The sequence below is a fragment of the Adelges cooleyi genome, unplaced genomic scaffold, assembly GCF_023614345.1.
Source record: "Adelges cooleyi isolate 19-005CV unplaced genomic scaffold, UGA_ACOO_1.1 ACOO_flye_CR_arks_rails_tigmint_CR_PRNA_2, whole genome shotgun sequence".
NCBI classification, from domain to species: Eukaryota; Metazoa; Arthropoda; class Insecta; order Hemiptera; family Adelgidae; genus Adelges; species Adelges cooleyi.
Window position 1 is genome coordinate 2,077,830 of NW_026095860.1, and position 19,031 is coordinate 2,096,860.

Here is a 19,031-nt window from a genome sequence, read left to right on the forward strand (position 1 = left end):
ATGACACGGGCTCGGCGAACCCGCTCGGTGGGAATACCGGTTCCTGCGGATATGCTTTTCCTTTTGCCCGACACCATCACACACAGCTGCCCGCACATCTCAAGTCATTCGTCTTGGCGATATGGTTAGGCCAAAGTACACACAAAACGTCTACGCGCCCCGTTTAGCACGCATTAATTCGGGGTCGGCGACTCGATGACCTGAAAATCGCACAAAACGCACATAAAATCGACAAAAAACGACTAAAAAATATTTGGAAAAAAAAAGCGTCCAAAAAAAATAAAATTACCCGAAAAATCGCCTCAAGAATACAAACGTTTAATTATTTACCTACTTAAAGTAATATTATCGACTGACCTAAGTTTATGCAGCTAATAACCGAGATACTACTGACCTGCGAGATGAACATTTTTTCAAATTATGTTTTTTTTTTTACAAGTTGAGTGCAATTTATTATGTCACACATTTGTTTATAAAAAAAAAAATTGTTTAAGCTAAAACAAAAAAAGTGCAATACTCCCTTAAGTAAAAATTCAATTAAATACAACACAATAATAGTTGCTAAAAAAACATCTTACCTAACCTAGATTTTGAGAAATTTTGCTTTCTAAAGACAAGTATCATCAAAGTGTTAGAAGTAAGAAGTTTTAAGTATAAAAATATTGGAAAAAAACATATTATTACGGTGGAATTTTTTTTTCTTTATTTCTTTCTTTTTCGGCAATTAAGGTCAGAAAATTAGAATGAATGCATATCTAGAGTGGGTGTCTATTAGCAGAGTGGGTCTGTTGACTACCAATTGGTAAAAATGGCGAAGAATTGTTATCAAAAGACGAGCAGCCCTGATCATTTTACTACCCTACTGCTATAAAATATGTAACTTTGTAGATGTTTCAAATGTCCATCGTTTGCAGATTGCCTCGCCGACTCCAAAATGATCCGTCACTGTGCTGGCTTTTTTTTTATTATTATTTTTTTTTTTTAAATATGTTCCACGACAAATAGAAAGCAAAGAATAGCCGGAAATAATATCGTCGATAACTAATCGCACAGAAAACCGGACTTGTTCAAAACCGCGGTCAAGGTCGTCGGTCCACACAGTACCAGGTCGTTAACTCGAATGTGTATTCCTATATAAGCATTGCTTAACATAATGTACGTTAAATAAAAAGGAAATAACATTCTAAACCGTTAGACGGACACGATTAATGTAATATTCCACATAAACGGTTCACTTTCATGGCGATTACTTTTGATGTTTTTTAATGGTTCATAATATATATAGATATAATATATGTATGTTATTAAGAAATTTATCCAGAAAAAACCCAGTCAGTATTCGTCGTTGATTTAGTTTATTTTTTTAAACAGATTGCAATAAACATTTACACTAAATACATATATAATAATAATAATACAAATAATAATAATAATAAAGTCTAATAATAATTGTTAAACGTTTTAAATGGTAATGGGAATGAGGGGGAGGGGTGGTAATATAATTTTTAAAAGCAACGGAGTTATTAGCTACTAAGCGTTCAGTTGGTCTGATACGAATTCAAACGGTCAATTAGATTTTTGATTTGGTCCTGGATGTCTTGCGGTAGATCTTGGTCTACTTGCTCGTACAAAAAGTTTGCTACTTCTTTGGCCTGAAACGACAAACAGCTGTGTCATTACACACAACCGGCTAATCTACACGGTCATCCGTCGTCGACCTTACCTCTTCTGTCCAAAACTCTTTGGGCACAGAGAATAGCCCGTCGAAATCCACGTTAAGTCCGGTTGCGTTGAACGATTCTTTGGTCGGCACGTATCCGATGGGAGTCACTTGGGCCGTGTTCGGTTCGTCGTTTACCCTGCGCAGTATCCAATCCAAGACACGAGAGTTCTCTCCGTATCCCGGCCACATGAATTTACCCTGGATCAAAAAACCAACTATCATTCCCTTGAAAGAAAGGGATTATTCGACAAGTCAGAATTATCGGTTTCCCACCATCGTAGCCAACCTTATTCACACTTATCTCATACCCATATCCTTTTCAGTGTCCTAAATCGTGAGTCATTATGCCATTGTTTTTGGCATGTCTCAAAAATGACTCAAAACGTGTCAATCAGAATCATTAACAATATGCTTATGGTAACAAAATAATTGAAACAACCAATCAATAGCCATTGTCTCACATTCCTGGCTAGCCCCCATCGTTTATGGCTTACCCTATCAAGACCACTACTGACATTGTGGTAGGTCGGTTGATAAAAGCCACATTAGTATAGTGTGGCAGACAGACTAGTTTGAAAAACTATCATTTAATCATCAGTAAACTAGGGCGATCACATTTTAAGCGTGCCCCCAACATTCATACCTCACTACCATGTCAAGTTTTGAATACACCGCCAGGGTTGGGATTGTACAATTCCCCTTAAGCTTCACTTCCCTGGAATTAGACTTATGGGTTGAGTGGACTAAATGAAGTATAACAACTAGTTATTTGCTCCGCTCCACGGAATAACATTGATATTTTCTCTCTTAACACTTATCACTTATCACTTCTCTCTATCTCTTATCTCTTATCACGTGAAAGTTATACGATTTCTTGTATCCGGTCCAAAAACATATACACGTTAAAACATAACCATTCTATGACGACCTTTTTGGGATTTTGACCTTTAAATATTAAATGTGGCATACCTCCTTGTCCTTTCGGAACCAGTTGACGTGGTAAACTTTCGGTAACTTGACGTTGGCCTTGTTTGCCATCGACAACCAGTGTTGCAAGTAGTGTCCAAAGTTGTAACCGAAAAACGGTCGCATGGCGAACGGATCGTGCATGATGGCTTTGCCCTTGTGCTCGGCCGCGGCCGTGGCTTCGGACTTCATGGAAGCACCGATGAACACACCGTGCTTCCAATCGAACGCCTCGTACACCAGAGGCACGCCTTGAGGTCTTCGGCCCCCAAAGAGAATAGCGTCTATCGGCACGCCCTCCGGCGATGCCCAGTGTTCGTCGATTATGGGACATTGGTCGGCCGGTGTGCAAAACCTGAAACAAATGGAGAAATCACACATTTTTTCTGCTGCACGTTGGATATGCTTTTTGCATTTGACAAATGGACCTCTCCTTCCTCGTTTCGCTCTTTTCCCTTGCCAGTTGCTCTCGATTCCACCGATTCCCTCCCCTTCCCTCAATCAAAGGCTTCTAGTCACTAGGTTCTACCAGGCTACCGCAAATTGAGCCCAACAGATTTCGTGACGATAAGCCTGAATCCTGACCTCCCCCAGCACTTGTCTTGGCCGAGACGATTACCTGGAGTTGGGATGAGCGGCGGGCGTGCTGGACCCCGGCACCCACGGTTCTCCCAGCCAATCCTTAACCGTCACTCCAGGGGCCGGATCTTCCATGCCTTCCCAGTAAACTCCGCCGTCGCTGGTCTGAGCCACGTTAGTGAATATGGTGTTTTCGAAAATCGTTTCCATGGCCACGGGGTTGGTGGAACCAGACGTTCCCGGGGCCACGCCGAAGAAGCCAAACTCCGGATTGATAGCCCTCAGCTGTCCGTGCTGGTCGAACCTCATCCACACGATATCGTCGCCCACGCATTCCACTTTGTATCCCGGCAGGGACGGTCGCATCATCGCCATGTTGGTCTTGCCGCAAGCACTGGGAAAAGCCGCCACCACGTACCGTTTTCTTCCCTTCGGGTCGGTCACGCCTAAAATCTGCCAACACAAGCAATATCGGAATATTAGATACCTTCTAATCCTAGTGATATTAGTAACTAATATGACTGAACCACATTATGTACTAACCAGCATGTGTTCGGCTAGCCATCCTTCGCGACGAGCGATTGTCGAACCAATTCTGAGGGCGAAACACTTCTTTCCCAACAATGAATTGCCACCGTATCCGCTGCCGTAGCTTACTATTTCATCGAATTCGGGTCTAGAAATAATAATGGCACGTTTAATTACATTTATTCTGTCAATACAAAAACGGAAATTAATTCAAAGTCATATTCACTTGTGCAAAATGAGAGTTCTTTCCGGGTCGCACGGCCAATGAGGATGTTCCACCTGACCGGAAGCGGGTCTTCCCACGGAATGCAAGGCTTTTACGAAATAACTGTCCTGGTCCGAGTTGAGTTTTTCCAAAACTTCGGTTCCCACCCGAGTCATTATTCTCATGGAACAAACCACATAGGCCGAGTCGGTCAGCTGCACGCCGATTTTCGAATACGGCGAGTTCAACGGTCCCATGCTGAACGGTATCACGTACATGGTACGACCGGCCATGCAACCGACGAATCTCTCTTCAATCGCCTTGTCCGCCTGCTCCAGCGACATCCAGTTGCCCATCTGCCCCAGAGCCGATCCCCTGGGAACGTTGACGGCATCCCTTCGGTTCCTGGTGCATATGAACGTCCGGCTTTCCACTCTGGCCACATCCTTGACGCTGCTCCTGGCTAGAAAACTATTGCCCGGAAAATTATCATACAGTTTACGCGTAATGACTGTGAGCAAAAGCGAAAAAAAAATTCAATTCTGAGGTTTTAGATTTTATGTTTAGAAGTCATTGAACACAATAATTTAATATGGAACGCCTATCGCCTACAGTAGACTGCTTGAAAATGAAAATGTCCACTAAAAGAAGGTTGCCATAATAAATAGATGACCGCGCTATCATCATAGAACCATCACCTAACCTAGCATTTCTACACAGATGTACAAAATACACTAGATTGCTAACTACTGATAAGAATTGAAGTCGACGTCGGCCATTTTTATGGGATTTATGTGTATTATAAAATAATATTTATATATATATATACTTGTAATTGTTTTAAACAGTGATAATAGTTATAAGCACGTGATATGGTTCTAATTCAAGATGGCGGGAAATGGTAAGTTCAATTGTGGCATGTACACAATCTTGTTTATTATATGAATCTGTGCATTTTCTATGGTTTATCAAATATTTGAAGGTGTTATCACCATGTTATCATCACATAACCTAACATTCTGATATGTAGGATCATGGAAAAGTAACGTAGCATTTTTACTTTTCATTTTTACTTACATCTAAATCGGGTCAGATAAAAACGGTTTTTTTTTTTAACTGCTAAGTATAATTATCAAGTCGATTCGATGGCAATTGTTAAAACAGCAACACTATACCAGCGTTTGTAATTGTAATTGTATTTAATTAACTGAGCGTTTAAACAATTGACAAACGAGTACATTTACAGAATTTAATAACACTCTTCTACTCGTCTGCGTTTAATATATTTTTTGTATTAAAAAATACAATACGGACACAAAGTAACTTCAACATATACAATTGAGGATTGAAAATGTTACCAAAACTTGTTATGACTAGGTACAACGAATACCTTTAGAAGAAATTCAATACACCAAAATGTTTTTTATTCACTTTTTTTTTTTCTACAAATTCAAACTCGGTTAAGCTATCAAAATATTGGCATACCTACTAATAATTCTGATCATCACAATTTATTGTTGTAGTAAATAATATTATATAACCGAACGACTTGTAAATAATTCATGTTGTCTTATTAATTGTTTATGATAGCACTTTGTTTTTTTTTGTTTTTAAGGACTTTTGTGTTTACAACAGTTACAGCTATTACACACAAGTATAAATAGCTATAATTGGCGCTACTCATAATATGGTATACGCATTTTTAAACGATTTTTAACTTTGTAAACACACTACACATACATCAATTAGAGTCGTTTTAAAATATTACAAACCAGGCCTTGGACGTTGTTCACGACGCCTATTGCAAACCGTTTGTTTGCGTCAGGCGGTCGAGAATTGCATGCTGTTATTATTATAAAGCCTCTGGCGTAACTAAACAGCTAACAAATAAATTGTTTAAACGCAATCTCGGTGCAAACAACGATGAATTTGTATTTGGCAATCACCCCGTTTACCGCAGTAATATTATGTTAATAACATTATGTTCTCAGGTTTATGCAAAATAATTACCGCTGATAAAAATATGTTCTAACGGTCAACAAGACAAAACAAAAACCAAGTACAATGGGGAGGTTAGGTTGGGTTAAGTTAGGTTTCACTAAATATTTTTGAGAAAACCACATACAATACTTATATTTGTATAGGTTAGGTTAGGGTTTTTGCATTTTTTATGAAAAAAAAAATTGGTTTTAATGTTGAGAAAATTGCAAATTTTATTTATTCTATTACTAGAAACTAAAAATGTTGTCTAAAATAAACCAACACGGCTTTTACTCGTAGAAAAAATCATTTAAACAAAAAATACTACCTCGAAAATTATACAAATTAATCGGTCAAAACCGTTTTTTTCTTAAATATTTCCTTTATAAAACTCCTAAAAAGTAGACCCCGTGCAAGTCTCTTAATAATTATAATTTTATCATGTTATTGCCCCAATTGTCTAGATTTTAAATCTAATTTGCACACTTCACACGTTCGAAAAAACCGCAATAAAGTAAAATTAACCAGCCCTGATAAGGGGGGGGAGGGTTCTTGGTTTGTCAATGTATAACGATTAGGTATACGTCTAAAGAATAATCCGATCAAATTTTGTAACCGGCTATATCATTTTTTATTTTTTAATTAGAGCGTGTCATGCTAAGAACACACCAATCCATCCAATTTAAAGGAGTTGAGTATAGGCAATTTCTTACAAACTTGAACTTGAACGTTAAACTGTAATGTGTTATGTGTAATTATTCGTTCGGTAATTGGGACTCTTTTTTTTGGTAATTTTTTCATCTAAACATGGCTACGCATATTATTCTATTTTATTGACTAAATAATAATCGAAGATATTAGGTATTTTTACAACATTATGTTCACAATATTATGTATTTAAAATAATAAGAACTTTATCTGGATTTTCTCTCGTCGTTTTTTTTTATATTATTATAATCAAACTTATTAATACTAATTTATATTTTAATTCTGACATTTTTTTAAGTCCTTTTATTTAAGTTAAAATTTCAAGTTTTCTAAAGTACCGACCAGAGAACCTGGGTAAAGTTCTACTCTTTTTAAGGATACCAAATTTTTTATTTTCTACGACCGTTTTGCTCTTAGCATCTACACTCTTTTCCAAAGTTCTTACGGTTATTTGTAAAGGGGAACTTAAAATAAAAAACATGTACATTTTCGGGCGGTTTTCTCAATTTCCAAGGGATGGTTTGTTGAAGTTTTTGCCCCCACGATTTTTGATCTATAGCCGTACAATAGGATGTCGCGGTTTAGCTGTTCAGGAGATATCCGGACACAATAAAAAAAAAAACACAACCCCATCATTGTCAAAAACCAAATCTTTCTAACCTAACCTAACCCAACATAGCCTAACACTCACCCAACTACCTAACCAACCTAACCAAACCTAACCAAACCTAACCAAACCTAACCAAACCTAACCAAACCTAACCAAACCTAACCAACCTAACCAAACCAAACCCGACCAAACCTAACCTTTTTTTTTTAACCCAAAGTAGTATGGTGAAACAAAGGCAAATTAGGTAAAAGCGCGTTATTTGTATAAGCTCAAACAACGCACATTGGACTGGTGTAGTAATTGCGAATGGCCTTTTAACACGGCCTAATACGAACAATGGCGTTAAAATGAAGATAATATTATTATAGTATATATTATTATTTACCACCATTGTGCTGTTATCGCAAGCCGGGCATAGCTTTAAACGACAAAGCCGGCGATGGACAATATAATAATACAATAAACAGCGTATGATAACCACAATGAATCGATGGCACCAGCAGGGGAGGTGTACACAAAGTATACATTGAAATGCATGCACATAATTGGAATAAACGGAACAATGATATTATTATAACGACACATTATTATTAATACTAGCAATAGCGGCACGCAAATACGTTGAGCATTGGGCCGATGGATTATGATATTTTACCATATGCTGATAATTATGATTATTCATTTTTTTTATACATTTTAAATCAAATCTACACGTGTGTTAATATTTTATCCACAATGGCGTTCTGCATACCGAACAAAGTCGGTAAATAACATGCAAGAGGCGCTTAAGTGTTGAAAATCATTAAAAAACAAAAGACATAATATATGTTAAACACACCCAAATTTTGCATTTTGTCTTATGTTTTTTCTACACGATATAAGATTTTACCAATCAAAAAAAATGCATTGAAGATAATATTTTAATATGTATTTTCTTGACCTAAGTATATTACTGTGCACTCACCAGTTTTTGTACTTTGGCAAGGACACAATTGTGCCCGATTCGATCAACTTGTTGACCAGCAACTGGTTCTCGGCATCCGAACCGTCGCATACTTGCACGTTAGACGGACAACAGATCCGTACGTTCTCTTCGACAAATTCCCTAAGCTAAAACAATAGTTAAAAAAAAACAGTTAATTGCTGTTGCAAACAATTTTTTAGGAAGATTTTACGGCGTGTTCAATTTGATGGAATTTTTTTTTGATAATAAAAAACTAGTTAAAAAAAATGAATTTAAAAAAAAATCATAAGAACAAGGGATGTAGGTTAGGTTAACAACCGTTTTTCGACGGATTTAAACGATAGTGATAAATAAAAAATTACCGATAACTACAAAGAAAGGTCGCTAATATTTTCAAAGTTTCTATTATAACATATTTTGTGATAAAAGTACAAAAAAAAACTGAATTTTTTTAACAATTTTCGTTTATGTATATTTTTTTAATGGGATTCTTCCCAACTACATTATTGTTTTTTATTTGAATTTTTAATGTACCTATTACTAATGTTTCTAAATACTTTCCTTTAACTACTTGAACCAAGGTAATGATAGAAAAATGTATTAAAACGAAAACTCCAAAGTATTTAAAGACTAAATGTGATGAATTACTTGATCGATGAGTCAATGTTGTAATTTTCTGTTATGGAAATAAATTGCACATGTGTTTTAAACAGGCGACACGAGGCAATAATAATAGTAAAAATAAATAATTAAAAAATGGGATTTTTACACAAAAACAGACTTTTTTTTTTACTTTAGAAACGCATATGTGTTTGCCGCTTCTGTATTATAGCTATAATAGTTGGCGGTTAAAGAAAATACATATATTGCTGTTTTAATTTTAATTTTAATAATGATTTGCTTATCCTTAAATTAGCAAAAGACAATTATAAGTAAATTTCTTCGGCTGTAATAGAAAAAATAATCATAGTGTCGGCAACATTGTAAGTAGAATTGAAAATGTCCAAGAAAATTTTGGAAAAAAATGCTCAAAAAACCTGCTTTGGTTTTCAGAGCTTTTTAACCGGGACACGCCTTATATTATAATTTAATTATTTTTACAAGCTTCCTGCAAGAAATTCCCCGGTCGTTGCAATGTTACTATAATTAGATTTGTGGTCTAATTAATACAATACTATTGACTGTGCTGAAATATTGTTTCTCAAACCACACCACATTTTATACAATATCCCCATACAAACAGAACTATAGTTATTACACCTAAGTCAAAGGCTTCAAATATAGCAATAAATAATATTATAATTTGGATTTCTAGATAATGTCGTTGAATGATTTATGGAACATTTTTTTTTTTTTCGTAAGATTATATATTTTTATCCCGTGTACTCTTTTGGCCTTTGGACGTAGGTAAGGTAGGCATATTTTAAATAAATACTTTTCAGATTTACCAACCTTTGCGGGCAGCAGAGAGACGGCGGTCAATTTTTTGGTCTCGTTCGCAGACGATTGCATGCGAACGAAATTGCGTTGGTACTGGCGCAAGCAGTCCCTGGGCAAGGGCACGTACCTGTGGACAGTGAAACAAATACATTTAGGTAAGGTTAGGTAAGGTTAGGTCAGGTCAGGTTAGGTTAGGTTATATCAGATCGGACAAGACAGACCACACGGATTAAGACGTTAAAGGCCATGGTTATACCCAAGTGTATAAGAACAAAAAAAAATCACATTAAATGTTTTTCTAATAAAAAAATGTATTTATTTAAACTATCTATTGACATAAATAAATAAAATGAACGGCATAAATTGAAAAAAAACTATTAAAACTTTAAAATCGGATACTAAGTTACTTAAAAGTGGTTCATAGATCTCAAAAATATATTTGACTTTTTTGTTATGTTAAAATTAAAAACGCAATTAAAATTATATTTTGATCACGAAGGAGAAGCATATATTGATAAAGTTTTGTACTCGTAATATTTCAATTTTATACTTGGTATTTTTACCTTTAAAAATTAATTTAAATATATTTTATACTTTTCAATGCATTGGAAAATATTTCTTATATTTCCCAATGTATTCCAAGTTTCATTAAGTATTTTCGCCATAAAGACACACACCTAATAAGTTGACATTGCGATGAAAATATTTATTGCAAATCGTTAGTTTCTATAGTTGATAATAAATACAGAGAAATAATAGAGTAATCGGATGTAGGATGGAGATACGGCCCTATGAGAGGATATGGCATAGGATAAACGGGTAGGCCAAGTTTTGGAATGTACTGTTTTTTTTTTTAATTTTTATATCTGGTCACCATAAGTGTATAATAATTGTACTTCTTGGCAAGTACTTACTGAGCATCGCCGACGTCGAAATCGGGCATTTTGTATGACTCGCTGCTTCTTCAAACGAACAGATGAACGCGGATGGGTAAACGAATGGGTTCATTCGAATTAAACAAAAGTGGACGGAGATGAAAAATTTGTTTTAAAAAAAATATACGGTACGTATTTGTGTTGTTTGTAAGCAACGGCAGCAGCAACAGTCTTTGGATTAGGTCGTCGACAGGTGGGTAATATTGAATTGAATATAATATGCGCACACACACACACACCGGTCTGGCAGAGCAAACTGATGACTGATGAACGGCACCGTTTGTTTTATATATAAATCCTGAACGATACACAAGCGTGTGTGTAATCGACGTTTACATAATAATTTACTACCGAGTCCCCTTCCCTGTACTAATAATAATATTGTTGCTCCGATTAGTTACTATCATATTTTCCCACCGCCATACCCGCATTTGTCTTGTGTGTGTGTATTGTGCATGGCGAAGACGATCCGTTTTGGGTACAAGACACAATAATAATATTATGGTTTTCTCGAAGAAAACGACTGAATTTTACCGCACAGCGGGTGAATAATAATTATTATCAAAGTTATTTAAGTTTAAAACTGGTTATCGACCAGTCAAACATTTCAGTGAAAAGTTGACAAGGCCAAGAACAACAATAATTATGCTAAACGGTATTTGTAATGCCAAGAGTGGTTTGGTTAAAAAATTCTTCATTTTTTTTTTTTAGGTATTTATTTTCAATCCGGTAACTGTAAAAATAATTTAAATTATTTATTAGGTACTTTAAACGTTAGAATTTAACACGCATAATAATGTTCGCTAGGCAAACGTTTAACATTGTGGCTTGCTCAAATCTTGATGTTGTGTAATAAAAATGTGCATATTATATATTGCCAATGGATTTTGTTTACACAAAAAATAATAATATGGAAATTTTACATTAGTCATTATAGTCACTTGAAATGATTAAACGGATCAAAATATTAAAACAATATGGGAAATAAGTGATAACAACTTATCCACGTTTATATATAACCGCATATCTGTGTTTATGTCATTATTTATTCATAAATATCTAAAACTCGACGATTTGATAAAATTCGGTAAAAATATCAAAGAGTACCTAATGTCCATCGTTGACCTAATAATGCCTACATATAAAATATAGCTATAATGTAATACATTTATTATTAGATAATCGTGTAAAATTATAAAATTTTCTTATTTTACGTTTAAAGTACCTAATAAATAATTTAAATTATTTTTACAGTTACCGGATTGAAAATAAATACCTAAAAAAAAAAAATGAAGAATTTTTTAACCAAACCACTCTTGGCATTACAAATACCGTTTAGCATAATTATTGTATACAAATAGAAGTCGGTCAGTTGCACACATTAAGGGCAACGACACTTGGAAGATATAAACATAATATTTATTATAAACCTATTATTATTACAGAGAGTTTCAAATTTGAAGTTAAATAAACATTTTTTTCAAGAAGTTCTAGGGGTACAAAATTTACAAGGTAATTTTTTATGCTCGAATTGGAAAATTTAGTTTTAAACAGATAATAATAAGTATTATATTTGTGTATCTAAGATGTATTTTTCTTTTTGCTTTTAATGACATCAAATCTTATAATTGTTATGACAAACAATAATAATATTATACAGCCGTGATAATCTTTACAAAAACATAGTGCCAATGGTGACGATTTCACGTGACACACTGTGGGCAATACGTTTTAATTATAGGCGTATATTAATCTGTAACTCCGATTGATTTACGGGCATTTATTTGTTATTTAGATTTGTTTTTAATTTAATTAAATTTAAATCCGATCTCTTGTCGTCGTTTTCAAGTGTACAAAACAAACTGGACTAAAAGAAAAAACGGTAAGATATGCACAACAATACAATTTATTCGTTCATTTTAAACTTTAGAGTACAGGGTGATTACACAAGTACACTAGAACTTGCAATAAACTCCAATGAAAGTTAGTTGGTATGATTTGGTAATCACCCTGTACTTTCGAGGACTTCAAAAGAAGACTTAAGGCAAGAATTTTAAGATACATCTTTTTTTTTTTCAATGAAATATTATTATTTTTTTTACAGCCATAAAAGCTTCACACAAAGTCTTTACGTTAATAAATTATGAGAAATAGTTTTTATCGTTCAAAAAATTGTACTTGAAGGGTAATTTTTTAGCGTGAACCACTCATTATATCCAATAGGGTTTAATAAGACATTTCATTTTTTTTCTTATTATTTTTATACAATGTGATCTAAATTTTTTTTTTTTACCACACTTCCAAATTTTTTGCTTCAACTTTAAAAAAAATATTGACTGGTAAATAACATGTTTTTGATGACTATTTTTCAAGTTACTAAAGTTGCAAGAGGAAAGGTGGAGTGTAGTATAATTTTTAACCGAGTTTCAAATTTGCTATAAAAAAAAAACCGAGTGAGACCACATTGTAGAAGTACAATATGAAAAAAAAATTTTAATTTCTTACTAAACCCAATATCTACAACTTGGTATCTGCAACAACAATACAAGCGCATGATTTGGCTCAGTTTCTTTTCTTATGTCGCAATCGCAATAGTGTTATACTCGTGAACACATTATAATGCGTAGTTTAAGATAAACACACACAAACACAATTGACAGCTCTGTCTTTGTTTGTTCGGAGCTACTTAAACAATATTTATTATTGTTTCAAACGCATTCGTGTGATACTTGTGAAATAATAAATTATTATCAGAAACGTAGTGTAAGTATATTTTTATTATTGTTGTTATCAAACGATTCTCACGTGATAAAAAAAAAGTACAGTATATATTATAATATTGTATACTAATTTATTATCATTAAGTAATGGCATGGGACCTAATTAAATCCACAGTGTTCTGTGTAAATAATAATATTGTAAACAATCGTTTGAGAAACGAAAATCAGTCCATATTATAATATTATGTAGAAATTGGGATCAACGAAACTCTACTGTACATCTAATTACAATAATATATTTATACCAAAAAGTTGGAGTACTTTTTTCCATTTTTTTTTTTTTTTTAAGTATATTTGTCGGAATTACTTGGTTTTGACACACACACACACACACACACAATATTAAAATAATATGACAAAAACCATACTGTTTAATAGTAAACGGATTAAAAAAATATTTAACCGTTAAACAATCGATTAAATTAAATTAAAGATTATTTTTATTGCTTATAAACTTGGAAATCATAACAACATAACGATATTAGTTATTAGATATTGTACACTAATAATTATTATACATTAACGTCGCTGTTACAAAGTATACATAACCATTGGACAAAGTAGAACAGAGCAAATTATAATATATTAATAATAATATTATTATCATAATCGTCCGTCGATTGTAACGTTTATGTCGTCGACTTAACCTAACCTAACCGAACAGATTTAATAGCAATACATCTATTTTAATATGCTTGTTATTTTATTTTTTACTGGACGGCAATATTTCAATAATTAGTCCAATCAATTTTTATAGCCAACCCAATAGTATTATGTAATTTAATCGACCGTGTCGTTGTGCACCGACAGAATATAATGTATAAGACAATATTATAATAAGACAATTCACGTTTCTGTGTTTGGTGTTGTTTTTTACAATATGATCTTGGATCCACCGCAGAACCGATTTCTTCAAGTGGCCAATGTATAAATCAGTACCTGAGAGATACTTGAACGGGCAAAATTTTCCAAAAAAAACACACCCCATCGATCAACCCCAATCGTATCCACCCCAACGCTGAAAATACTGAGAAACCCATGCCTCGTGTACTTTTGTATAATTGTACACATATTAGAACATGTATTTATTTAAGCACGGCAAATGCTTTAGCCTTGGCCTCCCAGCTCTAACACGACACAAAATAGCGTCACGAAAGTAGCGCGATAGTGGCGCGATTTAGCGGTTGCTTTTTTATATACTTAAGTCTTTTAAGTTTTTAGATCCGGAAAATTATTCTACTCAGTACGTCAACTATACCTAAATTATTTGATTGATTGGTTGTATGTATAATAACTTATTACTTACTTATTCACAGCCATATATTATAAAACAGACAAATTGATATACATTAATATTGTTTAAAGTTAACCGTGAAAGGTACAAATCCCATTTATTGATATATATTTTTTTAATTGGGATGTACCTATAGGCGGTGTTGGTTTTTAACCCATTTTGTTTTTGTTTTTACTACACCGAGGCAGACAATAATACTAACAATAATATATAATCTTATTCCCGTTGTAGTTATCATCATCATCATCATAATATTATTATTATTATTCTGTGTGTAACATAACCGAAGCAAAGTCCCTATCCGTCGCTTCCGTTATCGATAAATATTTATAAGATGCGGAAAAAAAAATCGAATAATAATTAGTCTTTAGGATAATTATTGCGCGATGCCATATTATTATTATTATCATTAATCGACGACCTCCTGATTGTGCGCCTCGATTGTATGTAATAGACTAGTTAATACCAATAATTGTCCTGGGGTCATACCACGACTATTATTATCATTATTTATTTTTTAATTTATTATAACTCCGATCGGACCACACACTTATGCTCGAACGACTTGTGGCAGCTGCTAAAAAATGTCTTCTAAAAATACTCAATCTAGTTCTATTTAGAAAGGGCGTCGCCTTTTTTTAGAAAAAAAATATAGCTTAACAGCTAAAAAAAAAATTTTAAAAATGGTATGCAATTGTCCTGACGTTGCAAGCATTATACTTAAATTGAGATGACAGCACAAAAAAAAAATTACTTAAACGATACCTACTTTCTCAGCGGTTCTGTTTGTGTGTTAGTAAATAAATACAACAGTCATCCCAAAATGTTGTAAAAAATAAATTTTAAGTACACTCAAGTACAAAATACACATTTTGAGAGTTATACTTAAATTCTTAGGTACATTTTCTGCTAGGGTATTTTTTTTTTAGTGTTCTGTTATTTTTTAATTTCATTTCAACATTTAAACTAACAGTTACAAATTAATGAGACCCATTTTTTTTTGCACTATTTAAAACTAATTTTCCAACTCGAGCATAAAAAAATTACCTTATAAATTTTGTATCCCTAAAACTTATTGAAAAAATGTTTATTTAACTTCAAATTTGAAACTCTCCGTAATAATAGGTTTATAATAAATATTATGTTCATATCTTCTAAGTGTCGTCGCCCTTAATGTGTGCAAGTGACCGACTTCTACTTGTATACATAAATATGTAGACATTATTAGGTCAATGATGGACATTTAGGTACTCTTTGATATTTTTACCGAATTTTATCAAATCGTCGAGTGTTAGGTGTTTATGAATAAATAATGACATAAACACAGATATGCGGTTATATTATATACATGTGGATAAGTTGTTATTACTTGTTTCCCATAGTGATTTAATATTTTGATCCGTTTAATCATTTCAAGTGACTAATGACTAATGTTAAAATATTTCAATAATATTATTCTTTGTGTAAACAAAAGCAATTGGCGATAAATAATACGCACATTTTTTAACACAACATCAAGTTTTGAGAATAATTTGTCTAAAAAATTGTTAAAAACGTTTGTCCAATATAGCTATTGAATAAATGTATTATCAGTTATAGTAAAATTCGGGTAACGTTGTACAATTCTTTCAAATTTCTTATTTTTCGTTTAAAGTACCTACTAAGTAGTTTAATTTGCTTTTACAGTTGCCGGATTGAAAATAAATACTAAAAAGAAAAAATGCATTTTTTAACCAAACCACCCTTATGTTTTTAAACATACCAAATTCATCGTCACCAATATCATTACCACAAATACCGTTTAGCATACTATTGTCATTAATACTGTTTCTACTGTTGTAGAATATTCTTGGGTCGGTTTTTCCAAAGTTACAAAATTTTATTTTATTTTTTAAGTATTGTTGCTTATACAGAGTGACGTTTTTGATCTTGAGCCACTCAATATCTCACTGGGTGTAATTTTAATTTTTTATTTTTTTTTATTTTTTCATATTGTTTTTATATAATGTGATCTCAATTTTCCACAAATTTCCATGTTCCAACCCTTTCCCCAAATTAGTACTTTTGATAGCAATTTTTGAAACTTGTTGTTACTCCTTGTTGGAAAGGTATACACTGCGGTTAATATAAGGAATAGAAAATTTACCAAAACTATATATTAATAAAATCCACATACAACGACACTTTGGTGTACCCTACACTGCGTCGTGTACTCGGTTGTAGGTCTAGGATAATTATAGATAGTTTTTAAAAAAAACTTGAATTAAAGTTTAATATTAATTTTTGTACCCGGACATTAAAAGTATCTCGGTAAAGGGGAAATTAGGCGTTATGAAATTTATTAGGCGTTCATAAAAACGGACTTTTACCCAGCTACCTCCCCTGCTATGACCTTTGATCTTGGCCCGGCAGACTTTGGCCCGATTGATTTATACCGAACCGTGTTTACTTTCGGTCGTATCGTATCGTTTACGCATGACTCGCATATTTAATTACATTTTATTATTATCTTATATACTAGTTGTTATTTTTCTCGGAAAAAAAATTAAAAATCACTTTTGCTTGTCCTCGAAATTTACACGAGCAACCTTATATGTATAAAAAAAAAAAATAATTTAAAACACATATTTAAATGAGAGAAATATAAGAAAAAGTATGTGCGCGAAACGCATTTAAAATACATTATAAAAAGCCAGCAAATTTAGAATGGGAGAGATAAAAAAATGTGAAGATTTATTAAATCCGAAAGTGGCAAAAATCACTTAAAAAAAAATAAATACTAAAATTTGGAAAACAGATTAATAGAGTCACATTTAGTGCATAAAGCAAAAATATGGATATTTGGAAAATTGGTAATTACACCATTTTTACAATAAGAAAATTTTTTTTAATAATAGCGTTTGGAGGCTTAAACTAAATTAAACTGTGAAGTCGGGAAAATGTATGAACTGATTTATATATTGTCATAACAAAATAATATTGGTAAAGTAGTTTTGGTTTAAATCACTCAATTGCACACAATCCCGTTTATGATTTAGTGAGAATGAAAAGAGCTGTTGAGTAACTCATTTTTTTAATAACAAGGGTCAAGTTCGTTCAATTAAAACCCTTACTGTTGGTTAAAAAATAATTATGAAAAATTGGTATCCACAAATTTTAATAAGTATAGGAATTAAAAACATTTGTATCATTTTGTAAATGTGTAGGTGAAAAACAGTTATTTTCAATAAACCAAGCATTTATCAGATTGACCATTATCTAGATAAAGCATAATGCATAATATGAACTTCCCTTTCATAGGTGTTTTATCTAATATAAATAAACTAAAAAAAAAAATCCTTATTACTATTAACTATTAAACGCACATCACATTTTAACCTTCAAATTAAGATTTTACAAAAAAAAAAAAAAGAGAAATAAAGCAAAAATGTCCACCCCTTCTGGGGGGAGGGGGTAGGTTTTTGATATATTTTTTTAACGTTTATCTATAGTATTACATCTAATGAATATTCCATACAAACTCATCTTTCAGGTACTTGGCCTGATCTTTAAACTTCTTACAAGAGAAAATCGATTCAACAGTTTGAAAGATATAATTAAGAAACAATAATATTAATTTTTCTTGTTTATTTATAAAAAAAAAAATCATTAAATTATTGTACGTTAATCTTAAGTATTGATCAAAAATGCTTGTGTACAATATATAAAAGGTTAAAACTGTTTGCAATGATTTTAATATAGATTTTAGTAAATAAAATACTTTGTATACATTTTTTTTTTGAAAACAAAATTCTACTGCTTAACCTTGATCGGATTTATCTTTTTGGATTTAAAATTATTCAAAACTTATGTTTGCGATATCTCTTCGAGTGTGATCATTTGATGAAGTGTACAAATTCGTTTTGACTTGAAATATTTAAAGACACGGAAAACCGGATTTTAAACCGGTTAAAATAAAGTACCTTAAATGCAAAAATAACTTTTTTAGCTTTGTAAAACCGTTGTTAATGATAACATTTTTTTTTGTAAAAAATTCTATTAAAATTACCAAAAAAAAAAAGTTACTTAACCCCAACCGGAGAGTTTATGATATTACTAAAAAAAATATTTTTAAATATTTGATGGAGGCAGAACCTACTTCAGCTGTACACTGAAAGAATACTAGCCCAGGTATTGTAAATTAAATTTCAGGGTCAAGTAAAAAAAAAAAGAAAACACTGCCACTTTTGTTTCAAATTTATTGTTCGCCTTGAAAGCGTTTCGTCAAGAGCTCAAAAACAATGAATAATACTATTATATAGATTCCCCATTATATCATT

At 32.6% G+C, this 19,031-nt stretch overlaps 1 protein-coding gene across 1 annotated transcript; it reads right to left on the reverse strand.

The window, feature by feature from the left end:
* Positions 1 to 1,336: 1,336 nt before the first annotated feature.
* LOC126833978 (phosphoenolpyruvate carboxykinase [GTP]-like) lies at positions 1,337 to 10,912 on the reverse strand. Its single transcript, XM_050565604.1, has 9 exons — positions 10,618 to 10,912; positions 9,716 to 9,830; positions 8,264 to 8,409; positions 4,023 to 4,472; positions 3,812 to 3,944; positions 3,309 to 3,721; positions 2,693 to 3,044; positions 1,724 to 1,921; positions 1,337 to 1,652 (listed from the first exon to the last, which is right to left on the reverse strand). Exons 1-9 carry the CDS (start codon positions 10,644 to 10,646, stop codon positions 1,539 to 1,541), a joined length of 1,950 nt encoding a protein of 649 aa, XP_050421561.1. The 5' UTR covers positions 10,647 to 10,912; the 3' UTR covers positions 1,337 to 1,538.
* Positions 10,913 to 19,031: the final 8,119 nt, after the last annotated feature.